This window comes from Molothrus ater, chromosome 7 (genome assembly GCF_012460135.2).
Source record: "Molothrus ater isolate BHLD 08-10-18 breed brown headed cowbird chromosome 7, BPBGC_Mater_1.1, whole genome shotgun sequence".
Classification (NCBI taxonomy): Eukaryota; Metazoa; Chordata; class Aves; order Passeriformes; family Icteridae; genus Molothrus; species Molothrus ater.
In genome coordinates, this window is record NC_050484.2 from 17,653,074 (window position 1) to 17,670,215 (window position 17,142).

The following is a 17,142-nucleotide window of genomic DNA, read 5'->3' on the forward strand; positions in this document are numbered from 1 at the left end:
TAAGAAATGGATTATTGTCTGTTAGGATGTTGGAATATCTACTGCTACCATTATCCTACGTATGTTTATGTAAATTTCCTTTAATTGAGGTATTCATTTACAATCATTATTTTCATTGGTAATGTGCTTTATTTGCATTTGAAAGCAAAAAGAGGAAAAAAATTAAACACAACTGGCTGACCCCTACCATGTGAGAAAGGGTTTGCTTTTTGTCACTCTGACCCAAATGGATTAGGGCCAGGAAATAAAGGTCAAGCTCTTACCAGTACCCCCATGTGTCACATTTTTATTACATGGAGTTTCCAAGAAAAATATTCCAATTTGCGTCAGTAATTATTCGTTCTTTATGCATTATCATGTCAGTTTCTGAGTTTATTTTGAATTCAGAAATTACCTTTGAGTGCCAGGCCTATTAAAAAACAACCCTTTGTGAAATACCCTTCAGCAGTTAGATGTGATAGATTTTGTAGCTGTACATGCTCTTTTTTCCCTTTTAAGAATTTCCCCTTCTACAGCAGTCCCCCCATCACTTGAGCCATAAACCACCAAGACTGTGGTTGGATTATGCTCCTTTGTGGATTTGCAAGTTGCTGCCTTAGTTAGATGTGTAAGGACTGTAATTGCTAAAGCAGTGCACAGGGCAGGTAGGGCTGGAGCCACTCTCTCTGTGCTGTTGGACAGCATGAGGTACAAGCATGCAGCACTGTACCCTGCATGCTCCTCCAACACTGACCACAGCGAGAAGCTTGACGTCAGGCTTTAGCCACCAGCCACACCAGAGAGCTCTCTGTCCTGTGGGAATTAGTTTGGGGCAGTGCTGCACCTTTCTAAGAGAGGAGGTAGAAAGGTGAGGGTCCCCTCCAGCCAAGGGCAGCCCAGCCCCACCACACTGCAGTGGGGAGAACATCTAGGGGTGCCAGGGGTTCCATGGGCACAGCTACAGCTCTGGATGCAGGGCTCCAAAGATAAGCTTTTAAAGAAGTTTCTGGTTTCGCAATTTTAATGATAACTTTTTAATCTGGTCATTATTTTCTTTGATTGCTAATACCTTGACCTCTGGTGACAGCTGCTGCTTATGCCTGCTAAACTTTAATGCAGGCTACAGTAAAGAACATTATGATTATTTGAAAAGGCAGAGTGTAATGCATTTCAGATTAACAGTGAAAGAAAAGCTATTGAAGTTAGAGGTTCACTTTGCCATATCACTCTATGCTGCTTTCCTTATTATCAGTACAAAAAATGAAATGAGAATAGCACATCTTTTAATTTCCTTCTCCTATTACCTCTTGATTTGCATTCAGAGCTCCCAGAAGAAATACTGCTGAATTCAGAAGTAGTCTATTTAAGCTGCATGGTGTTTAAAAATTGCTGGAAGAGGTTAAGGTGCTCTATATTATGCAGTTGACCTTACTAAGAAGCTGTGTTAACAATTTAGATTTATAATTTTGTTAATTTTTTTTCCCCAAGCAAAATTCATTACCTCTTTTTGTACCCCTGAAGGTTAAATCTTTTGATTTCACTCTAACTTATTTTGTACGATTTCTAAATTATATTTAAACTTCTTGTACTTAAAAGGTTGCTTTGCCAGTGTCTCTGAAAAGAGGCATTTTGTTTCTGTCTCTCTTTGTACCTGGTCTGAAGAGACTGTTTGCCCTCACAATATTTTACCTAAGAAGAAAGAACCCAAACCCTCCATCTGCAGAGCCCTGCAAATACATTTGAATTCTTTTATCTGTCACTATTATATCTTTGTGGCTGACTGGGTTTGAACAAGATGTCCATGGAAAATATTTTTAATCCTGCCTTTACCAAACAGTTGCAGCCTCCTGGTGTACAGGATTCAAGCTTCCCTGGATTTAACCTTTCTTCCCTGCTTTTGTCAGCACTGTGCCTGGTCATTGAGAAAAAGAAGAAATCCTAACAAATTAACAATAGTGAAATGTGCCAGGGTAGGGAGTGCTGTACCCTGTGACTCTTTAGGCTCTGCAGCCCTAAACAGAGTTTGTGTTCTCTACTGCTGCCTGAGCAAAACAAGGCTAATGGTGGAGCTCTGTAATGCAGAACATTTTCCAAAATGCCCAAGGTGTCGCCACCCTGGCTCAGTGGTGCCCAGCAGTGGATATTTAGTATGGACACTGCCTCCTGGTCATATCTCATCTGAAAACTCATACTACAGTTAGGACTCTGTCTAAATAAAACAGGACCAGGAGCTCTGGGCCCTGAGGCCAAGCAGCAGGGACCAGCCATATCAGCACTGTATGGCCTGTGACCCTCAGGCATAATCATCCTGATTAGGATTTAGAACAGGTTTATGTTTCTTTAGCCTGCAGTGTTGCAGTGAGGGGGGGGCTGTGCTGTAGTGTTTGCACTGTTTATGCAAGTGGGTGGGATGGAGGTGCAGAGCACCTTGGGTCCCACTGGAGGACTGTGGGGGCGGGACAGAGGCAGGACAGACAGCTCTGTAGTTTCCCCTGGAAATAGCCTGGCTGCATGATCCCCCAGAAGTAATGGCTGGACACTCTCCTGCAGAGGTAGCTGGCATGGGCCAAAACCAGACCAAGTGGTGCACCTACACCAGGATGGGCCATGAGCAGAGTGGTGCTGGGGATTGCCCTGCTCCCTGCAGCCAGGCCTGCAGACCCGTCGCAGAGTCAGCAGCAAGGCGGTGCCCTCAGTGAAGCACGAACAAGCTGTGACTTGCAGCTGCGAGCACAGGGTGAAGTCAGGATGGATGTTTTGACATTTCAATGTTTCTTGAGTTCCTATTCAATCTCCACTCTAGTGAAACAGTCGCTTAGGCTTCCTACAGCTAGAGCAATATATTGGCAGCTGCCTTCCTGTTGTAAAGTCAACACAGGGAGCTAGGGAAGCCCAGGACAGACCCTAGAGCCAGAAGGTAGTTTTATTCATCTAATCTCTAGGTATTTAGACAGTGATTAGAACCATAGCAACTATCTGAGCCACTTGAATTAGTTAGATACAGAGATAGCAACACTTGTTATTTATACAGCACCCTTTATTGGAAAATTAAAAAATGTCAGATACCTGTTTCATTGAGTAGGTAAACTGCATTCATTTGTTGACATGGAGGTGCCATGAAACCTCTCTTTGTATCACAGGGATACAACTACACGATAGAGACTGTTGGCAACAAATAAGTAAAACAGTTAGAAGTTCTAAAGAAAAAAAAAGAATAAACCTAGGGGATAAAAACATACTGAACAGATGAAGAATTAGTCTACATGCAGAGCCAAGCCAAAACTTGGCAGCTTTATAAACCAGCTAACATAGAAATAAATGAAAGTCCAAACAATAGGAACAAACCTGGAACAAATAAAATAACGAACTCAGAAATGTTACCAATTGATTGCAAAGATAAAAATGCCTGTTGCATTCATTGTATCCCTGTAGTTTATTCTACTGCATACTTTGCTTCTGGGAAGATTCTGTATCTGAAAAAGCCATATGAAGTATATTCATTGAACAGCAGAAATGGAAATAAATATTTCTCACTTGAAATGACAAGACACAAATTTGTCTCTATATTATTAGCTGGTTTTCCTCTGAATCATCTTGAACTTCTATCAGACAGCAAAGTTAAAATAAATTATTTCATCATGCTGCAGAATATTTCTTAACTGTGTAATTCTTTCCTTTGCAGAATGCAGGTACCAACAGATTGTGGTTCTGTGTCAGCATTTCCCCACTGACTCTCAACTTTTGCAGAATTTGTTTTGACAAAAAGAATGTAATTATTTTTATAGATCAAAAAAAATTGTATGTGTTTACTGGTTCCACACAGTCCTGCTCAATGCCAAAAAAAATATGCTCTGTGTCCAAAGCAAAATGTAGACTATATCAATGAGGTAATTTCTGAAGCTTAATTATGAGATAATAGTTGCAACTTCTAATTTCAGGCTTAATAATTTTTATGACATCCAGCTTCACAGCACAGAACCAGTGTGAATGCAATAGGAAAGACTTTTACCATTTGAACATCGTCATTCCCTTGGCATGCACTTGGCTGCCATCTGGGCTTGCCCAGCAGCAGTACAGCCATCCCCAGGAGCATTCAGGAGGGGAAAGGGCACATGCCAGACCACCCCTCCCTTCATGGCTGCAGGCCCTGAGAGACCTCCCCGTGGTCACTGAACCCAGAGATCTCTCAAGTGCCCTGTTAGCCAAGGTCTTGAGTTTGCTAACCTGAGGTAAAATCCTGCCCAAGATAAGATAACGTGTAGTGCTCACATTAGTGACTGAGCAGGACAAATTAGTTAGCTAAAATTAAGAATATATCCCTTCTTTATTTAAACCCTTCCAATTTAAATGTTTTCTCCTGAGAAACAAATGAGCTAATGAGACAGTGGTGTTGCGTCACTGCCTGACTGTCATCCCCGTGGCAGGGATGGATCTGACTGGCTTTAATCTCATCGTCCATCTCTCAGTGCACAAAGGCCAACTGCGGGTTTGAGGCCCACCAAATGACAAGCCAAGTTTGATATATCAGCCAATTAGTAGCATTGGTGTTTATGCAGGAATGAAGCTGAAAGTGCAAATAAGGCCAGTGACTAAACCCTTCCAGCAATTACATTTAATAAGGTACTGCATGTTATTTACAGAAAAGATAGATCACACAACTTCTACATGTAAATGCACAGAGTGTGAAGACAAAAGCTGTACTCTCATAACATGCTAAAAATAAATAAACCAGAATTATTTTGGCACAATAACTATTACATAAATAAATATTCTAGAACATAATGAATTGACATTTATTTACAGTCTATTGAAAGTGCAAACAATTGGCTGAAAATTAAAATATTTGTAAATGTGTAAGACCAGAAGATGTGTTAACCAGCCAAGATTAATTCTAGCTGAAGTTTAAGGTTTTAATGTCCAGGAAAATATTCTCTTGAAATCCATTTGTGCATATTGTGCTCTTTTTGAACCAGTCCTTAGCTACCTTTAATGCTATTGATTTTGATGACCTTACTTTTTAACTGAATTTTGTAAAAACCTGATTGGTAATTTAAAAAGAAGGAAGTAAAATGTAAACACTGATTAATCTATTTATCATTCAAATATTTTCAGTCCTGTCAATTTTCTGAAATGGCCACACTGCTTGTAGTAGTAGACAGTATGATTAAGACTAGGAATTTTTCTTAGTATTTGTTGGATTTAAAATGGAAATATTTGTAAGTCTTCTCTGAATGGAACTGTACCTTGGACCACTCTTGAACCTACATTATTTCATCAGATCCTTACATCATCTTCTGTTGAGGTCAAGAGCAGCTGAGCAAGCTAAACTGACAATCAGTTTTGGTCCTGACCTGAAGCATAAATCATAAAATACAGATTCTTAATTAAGGGAGAAGAATCCACGACCTACCTTAGAACTGTTATAAGTTTTTGTGCATTTCCCACTAACTATTCTATCTTTTGCCTTTTTTAAAATCTGTATGAGATATCACTTACTACACTTCAAGATGAATTAACAGTTCACACATGGCCACTCATACACCTACAGTGCATAAATTCTTCCTCAGCCAAAGTTCTTCAGCAGACTGGTATATTGTGCGTTGCCCAAGACCTTATGGTATGTTTTTGCTTATTTTTGTAGTGGCAGTGCAGTAGCAGAGAAAGTGAAGTTCTTAACAAGTGACCTTGAGAGGATAAAAGATCGTTTCTCATCATTGCTTCAAATGTTTATGCTCGGCGCGGTTCCAGTCGGTGAGACATCTGTGATAAAGTTCTCTGGTTGTCAATCACATTTAATTGCCGCACGTAGCTCCGAACATCCTGATGGTTTTTATTAGTTAGGGCTGCATCGGGATCTGGTGAAAGAGAAATGATGTAGGATTGATACACGTAAATGGACAAATGCCTGAACAAAATGCACAACTCCTTACCAGCTGTCACAGGAAAGATTAGATCCTGGCGAGTTAAAAAGGAAATATTTAGAAATTGCTCTCTTGGAAACCTTTTCTCCGTATCTGATGGTCTTTCTGGTTACTACCCCCACAAATTAACTTTTCTTTTGGACATCCTTGGCTACATTTACTAAAATTGATGGCCCTTGGTTACAGTTTGACACATCACCTTATCAGTCATTAGCTATACATTATACAGCTAACAACTACAGTTTAAAGCTGCTCATTTGCTTTTGAACCAGGAACTTTCACAGATTCAAAATGTAATTGATTTCAGCTTCTTTTCATGCAATATTCTCATTTTAAATATTTGTATCAATGTAGTGCTTAGTGGCTGCCCCATTCAAGCCTCAGAATTTACTACCTGTTTACATTTCTTAACCACATTATACCTACTCCAGCAGCAGTTATGGAATACTACTGAGTCAAATTCTAAGTATCTTCAGCCCCATAGGAACAGCTTACAGTGTAATGTAATATGTGTTAGGTAATTTAAATTCAACTAAAAAATTATACTGAGGCATCTACATTACATTACACATGCACACACACAAAAACCGTGGAATTTAGATCCAGTAGATCAATATACTGACATTTTGTTATATCATATATAATGAAAATCTGCTTTCATTTTTAAGTATGTGGAGGTCTCACTCATGCTTAATACATCAAAATTAAAGACACAAAGCCAGGAAGACCTGGATTGTGGAGGAAAAAAAAAATCTTTCTTAATTTCTAATGTTCTACAGAAATTTCTACAGATCCACAGTTAAGCTTTGACTCATATGGAAAGGAACTATTTTTATAAAAATATAGTTTCATATTACTTATTCTGTTGTTTGAGAAAGAGGAAGTGAGTCAAAATGGATGAAGTGCTGAGGAAATGCGCATGTGACTGAGACTGACAGTGCAGCTCAATGGGATGAGACCCACAGAGAAGCCTGTTTGACCATATATATAGCTCTGTCATCTTACATGGCCTCAAGAAGTTCTGGTAATTATACTGACAAACAGGTTTTAAATTCACTGCCATATGCAGTTATGTCATTTATAAAGGTCATGTCTCCAGACTGGTTTCATATTAAAACAGCATTTATCCAAGCAAGTATTTGTGTGCTGCTGCCTGCTAGACTTATTTCAACCACTTCTGAATCCAGTGTCTAATTTCAACTGGCTCTAATCTGACAGATGGGTAGAGACCTCACAGATATTTACATGCATGGAAAAGAGATAGAGGAGAAGGGGCTTATTAGAGCTTCCTGAAGGATATTTCGCCCTGTGAAGCATCACAGGATCCAAACATGGAAGAATCGCTGGAAAGCAGGCTCTTGAGTTCTGGTACACACAGAATTAGTTGTAATTACTGTAGCTACTGATGATAATGCTGACAGTACAGATGTTGTAACACACTTACTGAAAGATTGGCTTCGGCAGAATTTCACTGTCCTGACAGTGTTGGCAATCATGCGCTGGAAGGAAAAGATGGGATGCAATCAGAGAACAAGCACTGTATTTCATCAGCATTCAAACGAAGCACCTCTGTGCCTGAGTGTGAAGACACATGCCAATAAAAGCAGTCATATGAATGAAAATATAATTTTAATGCTGCTACTTTAATGTATAGAGTGTGATTTGCATTTACACAGGCTTTAAATAAGCATGAGTATAATTTACATGCACTCAGAGAACTCTTTCCCTTGCTTGAATGCTGTAAAAGGCCCTAAGTAAGAATGAAAATCAGCCCCTTCAATGTGCATTTCTTTGATAACATCTTACCACATTAAAAAGTAAAAGGAATACCATGGTGTATATACACGTTAATTTAAAGACTATCAGCTCCTAACAGCAAGGCCATTTCTAGAATATATTCAGCAATTAAAGAGCTTTCACCTTTTATACAAACTTGAGTTTAAAATGCATTCTCCTGGAAGCTGACAGTGTAAATAAGCACATGAGGGTGATTCCACTGGCAGAGTGCTCCGTTCACAGGTGAGAAGGCCACTGTCAGTACCGTGGCCTGCAGCCAAGTTTCATAAACAGACCTGTTACACAGTGTTACTTTGACCTGTTACACAGTGTTACTTTGCACAAGTATATCTAACTCAACCCGAAAAGTGGATTCACTTTTGGTGGACCTTCTACTGACAGTTCACCAAAAAAAAGCAGAAGTCACTTCAGTCCTTCTTGGCTGTGCTTCCTCTTCAGCAAAAAAACCCCCATCATTTCATTCAATTCAGTTTCAATCAATACACTTGCTGTGATAAACCAGATGTTATTTTACAATAGATTTTTAAGAAAATAAATTAAGGTTAGTCATACAGCAAAACATTAGTTCTGGACTGTAGAATTTTAACTGATTTCTGTGATTAGCACCACAGAAATAATATACCCACCAGTATGGGGCAGAATTAGTTGTTCTACATAATGTCAAATAAACTGAAATTTCAGCAGTTAGCTAAATAGTTTGATTCAATCCCTGTAATAAGGACATTTGTTTCAGTTTCTTTTGCTTAAAAAAAGTAGAGGGAGGAAATGCTACTCCCTATCAGACTCTAATGTCTGTGTTCCAACACAGTGACATCTTCTAACACAGCCACTCTCACCAGGCTGCTTCATACACTATGGAAATTTTGTGTGAGATTAACAAGCTAGTTAGCCATAAGCTCTCACAAAATGGAATTATATATCTCTTACTCGTGAACAAGAAAGCCTGGGGCATATGCTCCTCTAAATTCATTATAATCTTAAATGAAATCACAATTATAATCTTAAATGAAAATGTTACAAATTAACTAAGCTTGTGAAATCTCTCATTCCAGAATGGGAAGCACCAATGTAAGACATTCCTTACACACATAATGGATAATCTCACACAGTTTAACGTACTATCAAGCATACAAAAATGCGTTGGTTGGTCAGCGTAAGAAACGCTACTGATATATGAGGTCCTAAATGTTTGTGGATAACACCTTGTATTAGCAAATGAAACTGATCTAAAATATGTTATTTCTAAAACACATTTTCCCAAAAGATCTAGGGAAGCCAGATCTGGATCTGCTTATGTTATTCCTAAAGTTACATGTATCTACATGTATAATTCAAGTAAGTGTAAATTTTATCCTAATGTAATTTTCATACCTCTTCAAGCCACTATTACTATGCAGATTCTCTAGGGCACTTACCTTGCAAACATCCTCATAGGTGCTTAGCATTAAGCATGTGAATAAACTCCACTGACTTCAATGGAACCTCTTAAATACTCGAGGTAACTGGGCTGAGACAGAACACACTGCATGGAAGAGTGTCTGTTTTTCACTCTAACCCAGTCAAATATAAGTCAAAACAACATAAGCATATAAAAATGACTGTTTCACACTTCTGTGGCTTCATATTTGGCTCTGTTATGTGATGCTGCTATTTTGATTTATACCAGTTCAAAAAATACTCCTCTACAATAACTGTTTCAAGGAGAGATCATAAAGCTGAACTGCACCAGCCAACACAATGAAGTTTCAAGACTGTCTACCTTCAAAGGAAGCTTTGCTAAGAACAGTTCATTTTCAGGAAGATAGCTAGTTTTGTTTGATGTGCTTTCTAGATGGATTGTTAATACACACCCTAATTTTTCATACCCGTAAGTATTTAGGTTTTGAAGCCTCATCTCATAATAATCCTTGGAGTTGTTATTATTTAGTTTCATGCGTGAAAACTTAGATTTATCCAAAAAAGCGTTCTTTGGAATAATTTTACTCTTTTTTCTCTTGTGGTGAGTTTGTTCTCAAAAAAAAGCAGAACATCCAGAATAAATACTGTAATGCAGTACTGTACTGAAAGAAAAATTATGGGTATGTAGTGAAGGTTTTTAAAAAAAATTTTTGCTGTTTTCAAATTTGCCATTATGTGGGCTCTTCTAGGCAAGGAAAAATAGAAGTGGCAATGGACTTGTCTGACTTCTGGTTAAAGGCTGAACTGCCTGGCTTCCTTCAGTTGGCTGAAAGACTTCATTTTAAAGGGTTCCTTTGCCTTTTCCTGAGGATGATGTGATTCTATCTGTGCATTCAGAATTATCCTGGCAATGATGAAATACAAACCAATGAGGAACAGAGTGTTAAGGCTGAATAAATGTGGCCCAAAGACAGCATCACAAGCCAATGGGGAGATTCTGAAGCATTATGTATCTTTGAAGAGCTCTTTTCACACTGTTTTTTTTCCAAGTGTTGTGCTACTGTCTCATAATGTCTAAGCTCCTAACAGTTCCTTTTTGTAAGGTACAAAGTGAACAGAAAAACAGGTTATGAAACAAAGTGAAATTTCCATTCCCAAATCTCATAGATAAGTTAGATTGTCTTCTTTTGATGCAAGAAAACTAGAAACATGGACAGAAAAAATGCTCAGATGGAAGTTTAATTGCCTGCTCCTTACAGTTTTTCTTCAAATAGAGGATTACCTCTAGTCAATGCCTGCAAAGATTAACCTCTGTTTACTCACAGTGCTAAGCAAGACCACTATCAAAAAGCCATACAAACCTAAATTTGGATCTTTCTGAAACAGAACCAACTGCATAATATAATAAATAATGGCTACTACCAGCATGCTGTGTATACACAACAATACCCTTTCAAGTTTTACAGTTTGGAATTGTGGCAGCAGGCCAGCACATTATCTTCAAATCCATTCCAAACCCAGGTTGCTAAATATTATAAATATTCATATAAGCTATTGAAAACTACTAAGGGCATTAGTCACACACTTTTTGCATAATCTTTATGTTCCAAAAATTAAAGAATGTTTGCCCCCTTTTTTTGCATATGGATAAGAGTGTGAATTTCCTTTTGTTCATCTCCACAAAACCTGAAAACAAATATGCACAAATTCTCTAATCCTCTTTTCTCACCTGAAGGGTGAAGAGGCTTGACAAAAAGAAATATTAGTGGTCAGCACCATGACACTGTCTTGTGCTGCCATGGCAGGTCAGCACTTCCAGAGCTTTTTCCTGACTTCTGCTCCCTCTACAGGTGTTATTCCTGAGATAATGCTGGGTAATGTCATATGGACAAGTTGCCACAGTAAGTAATCTTTGTTCAGGCTCTCTGATGATTTCAGAAATGGCACTGATAAAGTTCCCAATTAATTGAATCTTCCCTTTGTCTATGAATACAAAATTCTGTACTGGCAGTCAGAGTGCAATTAGGCAGCTGAGGCTTGAAAGAAAAAAATCAGTAAGTGGTCAAGAGTATGAAATATTGCCTGTTCCTCGGGAAAGTCATGCTCAGTACTTTCCTCACTTTCTCTTCTTTCCCTGCCAAGACCTAATTCTAGGAAAGCGCTTACAAATTTTTTCTAAATATTTAGTTATAAAAGCAGTGTCACTTAAATGGTGTATATTGCCATGTGCCTTCCAAACTAAAACTACAGTATTTAAAAAGCTTTAAAAGTTTTGCTCCTCTGTAATAAATATGCCTTCAGTTATTACATAGATGAGTCTTCTGAAGGCTCATTTACAACTAACATGTACTATCAAGTCACCAGGGGAGAAGAGATGTAGGTGGTTTGGTATCATGTCATATATGCCAAACTAGAATGTATATCTGAGCAACACCATGGTGGAAACAGCTTCTTGCAGTGAGATAAGTAAAAGACATTCAATACTTCTCTTAAACCATGTCTTGTTTGCTATTGAAGACAAAGCCTTACACTAAGTAATTTAGTAATTTTGCCTACTTATTGACAAATGTATAAATAACATTTTTCAGGCTGGATTTTAAGGCTTCATGCAATGGCATGAGTAAAGAGCACAAACACAGTGCAAATACAAAGACTAAGAGCATACCTATTTCTGACATGTTCAGTACTGTTTACCCACAACTTGTATAAACCAAATGGATCTGTTTACAAACTTCCCTCTTTACCCATAGCTGTGATTTTGCCACATGTGGTTACTCTCTTCCCTGGCTAGGTGTCCCTGTCCTCCCACTCCTCACAGCCTCCTCCAGATAAGGCATCTGTGGGGATCAGAAGATGGGGAAGGGGAAGAAAGAGCAGGCAGTCACAAAGGCAGCAGCAGGTAAAGCTCAGCAATGCTCTGCAGAGTGATGTCCCCTTACTACTGCCAATACCACAGTTCTGTCACTCCACCACTGAAAAGATCAATATATAGGAAAGAGTAGCAGGAAAAACTTGACTCAGTCTTTTTCTTTGTTAGCTTGAGTTGCTAAAAAAGAGTAGGCTAATGTAGCTCAACACCATCTGTCTGTTTTCCCCTTCTTCTCTAGATATTTTGTTCAATTTGAAAAAAGAACCCAGAGTTTTCAAACACAAGAAAGCTCCTACCAATTTTCTGTGAAAACAGATGGCTGTGGACAAGAGAAAGATTGTGTAAGTGCCCTCCTGTCTCCTTCAGGAAAAAGGCTGTAGTGCAAGTTCCTATGTTATGACAAAAGACTATTCACACAGAATTCCCCAGCCATGAAGAAACAACACATGCCCCAGCCACAAGGAGAGATCTGAGCAGAGCTCAAGCAGCCATGAAACACAAATGTTTAGGAAACCAGGCCTTGCTGTTTCTGGCACTCAGGGAGCTCTGGGCTCAGACACTGCCTGACAGCTTCTGCATGTTTTAAGATGCATCATTTAATATAAATAATAACAAAAACATTGCAAAACAGGAAAGATTTAAAGGAAGCTGTTTCAGCTGAAGAGATGCCACTAGATAAAACTTCTACTTTTGGCTGCCAGTTACAGGAATAAAGTTGTCAGCAGCACATCAGCTGTCGGGATCAGGGCTCTGTGGTGAGAATGCAGACGTGATGCCAGAGGCTGTTCTCAGTTTCATCACTGTGCTTACATGGGAGTCGGAGGGACCCACCTCCTCCAGTGGCAAGTGGCACCACCAGTGGCAACTACCCAGTTATTTTTATTCATAAACTTCAGCAAGCATAAAAGGAAACAATCTTCCAAAGAACCAAGATGTTTCAGAAACATCAGTAAGAGTGGCTCCCAGCAATACTCTAAGGAATCTCCATCTGCTTATGACAGAACATCATGCAGCAGAACAAACAGACAGCAACAACAAATGGCAGGACATGATTCCTGTGAAAAATCTGGTTCCTATTTTTCTCCTGAAAATGGCGGAGTAACATCACAAAAACACCTTGGGCTTATACTTATTTAAAAGAGAGAATTTACCTGAGAGTTATCTGACTGAGTGGTCTTGTCTTCACAGTTTAATATCTGGCAATTATGTGTGGATATGACAGTTTTAAGCTTAACGCAAGTAGGCGGCAGCGACTGAGGTTTAACAGTGGGCTTTTCTTCTTTGCTTGACCTGATGACACATGCAAAAAGCTAAAAACTGCCAGGTCCACAGTAGGATTTGAACGAATTATGTGGGTGGAATTTGAATACAGGTTGCTCTGAACAGCTACGGGTTGAGAAAGGCAGTAAAAGCACCTAGAAGCATGCAGAAGAGCTAGTGAAGAACAATAAAGAGACGAAAGATATACTTGCAGTAAGGCTTGGAGAAAAAGCAGAGTGAGCTTTTAGGTAGAATACCAACCAAAGAAAGGCTTAGAATACTAAAAAAGGAGAATGTTTCCCTTTCTGGTGAGTTGAGGAACATGAGACGTAATACTGATTCCGTAAAAAATATGCAGCATCAAAAATGCACTAACTGATCTTCACATTCCTCTCCTAAAGAAAATTATCAAAACTCAGATTACTGGTCCTACATTCTTGCAGTATAAAACATTATTTAAAACTTTTCAGTGCTACCAGTAAACTCTTTTTCTGGGGGTAACATTCTTTTGAAGATAAGACAATGTGCAGACTAAGGTAAAGAGGGCAGACCTGCAGCAACTTAGATATAGATCAGTTTAAGCTGCTATAAAATTCACTCTTGGCCTTGTGATTGCCAAAATGTGGTACAGAATGGTGCAGAACTATTCTTAAATGACAAGCCTCTGTTGAACCTCTGTCTATGGGAAGTGCTTACAGGAGGACTCCTCCCTCCTGTAGTGGCTTTCACACAAAATGAGGCATAAAGAGCTTGAAGCACGGAGCTCTGAGGGCAGTGGATGTACTGGCTCTTCTGGCTCAGGAGGTGTAAACAGGCCAAGTGAGGTGGAGATGATGGAGCCAGCCACAGAACCATGGCTATAGCAATGCAGCTGCCATCCATTCTGGTTTGGAGGTGTTCCAACCAAGTCTGAGATCCCTTTTGTGTTCCCCAAAGTATTTACTATCTATACTGTTATTTCTATACCTAATTAAAACAGGCAGTGCAGAAAAAAAGTCCTTTTCTGCAGGTAGAATGCTCAAGGCCTTTGGAAGGAGATGGCAACACAGTCTGCATATGCAATTACAGAATGCCATTATTGCAAAGTGAGGTCAGGCCCTTACTCAGGCATTAGCACTGCCATTTACTTACAAAATGTCTCATCTTAGTGAAGGGGTATTTTCAACCAAGGACAGAGGCTATCCTGGAGCTACAGATTAAAATCTAAGAGAATTCACTCAGAGTGATGATCACTTTTCTGTGAAGTTTTTTAAAGAGCTTAAAGTACTCCTTTTTTCCCCTCTGCAGTTATCAGCGCTCAGAGGGTCAGACAAACGCCTCCACAGTGCAGTGGAAATAACTGGAGTTATGTAACTCCAGTGGAATGGAGTGGTTCTGATTACTGTACTACTAAGAACAAGCACATGTAGGTGCCAGAGGAAATATGCTCTAGCATGGCTGCTGAATGGCTGAGAGGAAACGGCCTCAAGTTGTGCCAGGGGAGGTTTAGATTGGATGTGAGAAAAAATTTCTTCACTTTGAGGGTGGTCAGGCATTGGAATAGGCTGCCCAGGAAGGTGGTGGAATCACTATGCCTGGAAGTGTTCAAAGAGGATGTGGATGTGGTACTCAGGGAAAAAGTTTACCGGGGAACCCAGTGGTGCTGGGCTAAGAGTTGGATTCAGGGATCTTGGAGATCTTTTCCAACCTTAGTGATCCTGTGATTCTACTACTGACTGCCAGAGCAGTAAGTCAGGTTTGGTTTTCCTATGCAGATGCCATAGCTGGGTTTGGCTAATGCAGGTTCTCAGATCCAGGTGTCATTAACCACACTAATGAGGAACATGACCTTAGCAACCAAGAAAATGTCTTCTCACTGCTGAGAAACTCAAGTTTCAGTTGAGACTTCTTCAATGGAAAGTTGCCTGCCTGCAGTTTTTGACAATGGTGTTTGAAATTATAACAGCTTTTGTGCAGGACTTATATCAGATTTGAGCATGCTCTAGCCTTTTATCATTGATTCTCCTTTCCAGTAGGAAAGCAATCAAGCCACAGACATCTCCTTTCATTAGTGAAGAGAAAGAAGAAATATATGTTGTGCAAGTTCTTTGCAATGCTTTTTTCATTCTCCAAGGAGCAATGCAGAACTATCCCAGCCTAAGGCAGTTCAGGCCTGTTTGAAGGAACAGCATTAAAAATCACAGGTTGGTCCCACACTGTTAAAAAGTGTCTCTAACAGCTCTGCTTCCTGTCCCTGATGCTCCCTCTCCTAGGAAACATTTTGGCTGTGCATGGCTCAGTTTATTCTCCACCTCTGTGAGGTTTTCCAGAAAACCAGAGGCCCCAGGCTCTGTGTACAATGCAGGCTATTTTTGCCAGGTCTTGGTCCTGCCTTCATTCTCCCTAGCCCTGAAAGTCACTGTTGAGAAGTTCACTCTTGAAGAGGTGAATAGGGAGGTATTTTAAAGTTTCCTTTCAAATATGTCATACATACCATTTTTTCGAAGTTTACTAGATTGTCAGTGAATGTCTTGTTTCCCTCATGAGTAAACGTCATGTCTGTATAGAAATAAAAAACACATAAAAGCCCATTTCTGAATCATGACCATACAAAATAGCAGAATGTTTTATCTACCCTTACAAAAATTGTAGCAGCTGTAAAGTAAAAAATTTAGGTTTTAATGTGCAGCATTTTTAAGTAATAAAATTGAGGTATGATATTCAGATGTACAAAAGCAGTTTGTCTTGTCTCTGTATCGTGCTTTTCATAATGGAAAAAGATCATACCTCACACTGAGATTGATTTTTGCTTTTTCTTGCTGCTACTCTTATCCTTCAGATATTTGACAAATAGCTCTCAAGTTAATAATTCTGGTAACATCCAAGCTTACCTTTTATAAGCAGTGGCATGAAAGGAATTATTGGAGGGTCCAATTTAGCTACAGTCAGTCTGTAGGCCCTATGGTTTCTTGATGGATCCTTACAAAAAAAGAGAAATCAAATAATTACTAATATGTATTATTATATGTATCAAGACACTATATACATTAATTTAGATGTCATGGTATTTATTAAAAACATTATTTTTTCCTGTGACTTTAAAAGTGCATCTGCAAATTCAGACACCTTTTATCATTCTCCCCGACTGGTTACACAATGAGAATGCAACCACTAAACACAAACATTTTTTCATGCCAAATACCTAGGTTAGATATGATTACAAAAACATTCTTCATAAAAGAAACCATATATTTTTTCATCCCTCCTTACAGCTGCAGATCCAGTTTTTCATATGTTGTAGCAGTAAAATGTATTGCCTGGAAAAATCCAGGTTGAAAAATAGCATTTCCCATATGTACTATTGGAAAACAAGTGATAAAGCTTTTCTGAGTTCCCAGATTAACTTTGAGTGGTACATAAGTTCTCTCAGAGTAGGTTCCTAAGAGTATAATTTATTAGTCATACATACTTGTTTTAGCAGCTCTAAAATGGGATCATAAACTTCTTAAAGTCAAACAAGGACATATAAAATGTTCTGAATCAAGGAATTCAAATCAGAAACTGAATTATCTCAGATTGTGCATAGAATAAGGGATCTATTGCTATTCACCATTAAGCTTTCAAACTCTGCATAGATCTTCTTGAACTTGCTTGGGAGTTTCTGTTAATAAAAACAAAAATAGCAAACCTTAATTAAATCTGATCAGTGCAGTAATTTTACTGTAAATGCTAGTTCCTTCTACAACGCCCTAAGTCAGGAAAGTGCTCTTTTTTTGCCAGATATTTCTAACAATGTGCTAATCTAAAATACAACATGTTTCCTAGCAACCAGATTAAAAATAGAGACGGGACCAGCCATGAAACCTGGATCCTGATTTAAACCCTGACTTGAATTTAGTCCTTTGGGATGTTTAGATTCAGATTTTTGTTTGGCTCACA

General features: G+C 38.9%; 1 protein-coding gene across 3 annotated transcripts in view; it reads right to left on the reverse strand.

Annotated features, from left to right (window-relative positions):
• Positions 1 to 4,576: 4,576 nt before the first annotated feature.
• Positions 4,577 to 17,142, reverse strand: part of RAPGEF4 (Rap guanine nucleotide exchange factor 4) — a 141,376-nt gene continuing 128,810 nt past the window's right edge. For all 3 annotated transcript variants that reach the window (XM_036386418.2, XM_036386417.2, XM_036386419.2), the window contains 5 exons: positions 16,814 to 16,864; positions 16,095 to 16,182; positions 15,698 to 15,762; positions 7,345 to 7,399; positions 4,577 to 5,834 (listed from right to left, as the gene is read on the reverse strand). In XM_036386418.2, the coding sequence (XP_036242311.1) occupies positions 5,707 to 5,834; positions 7,345 to 7,399; positions 15,698 to 15,762; positions 16,095 to 16,182; positions 16,814 to 16,864 (387 nt within the window). In that variant the 3' untranslated portion in view covers positions 4,577 to 5,706. The remainder of the gene's footprint in view (positions 5,835 to 7,344; positions 7,400 to 15,697; positions 15,763 to 16,094; positions 16,183 to 16,813; positions 16,865 to 17,142) is intronic.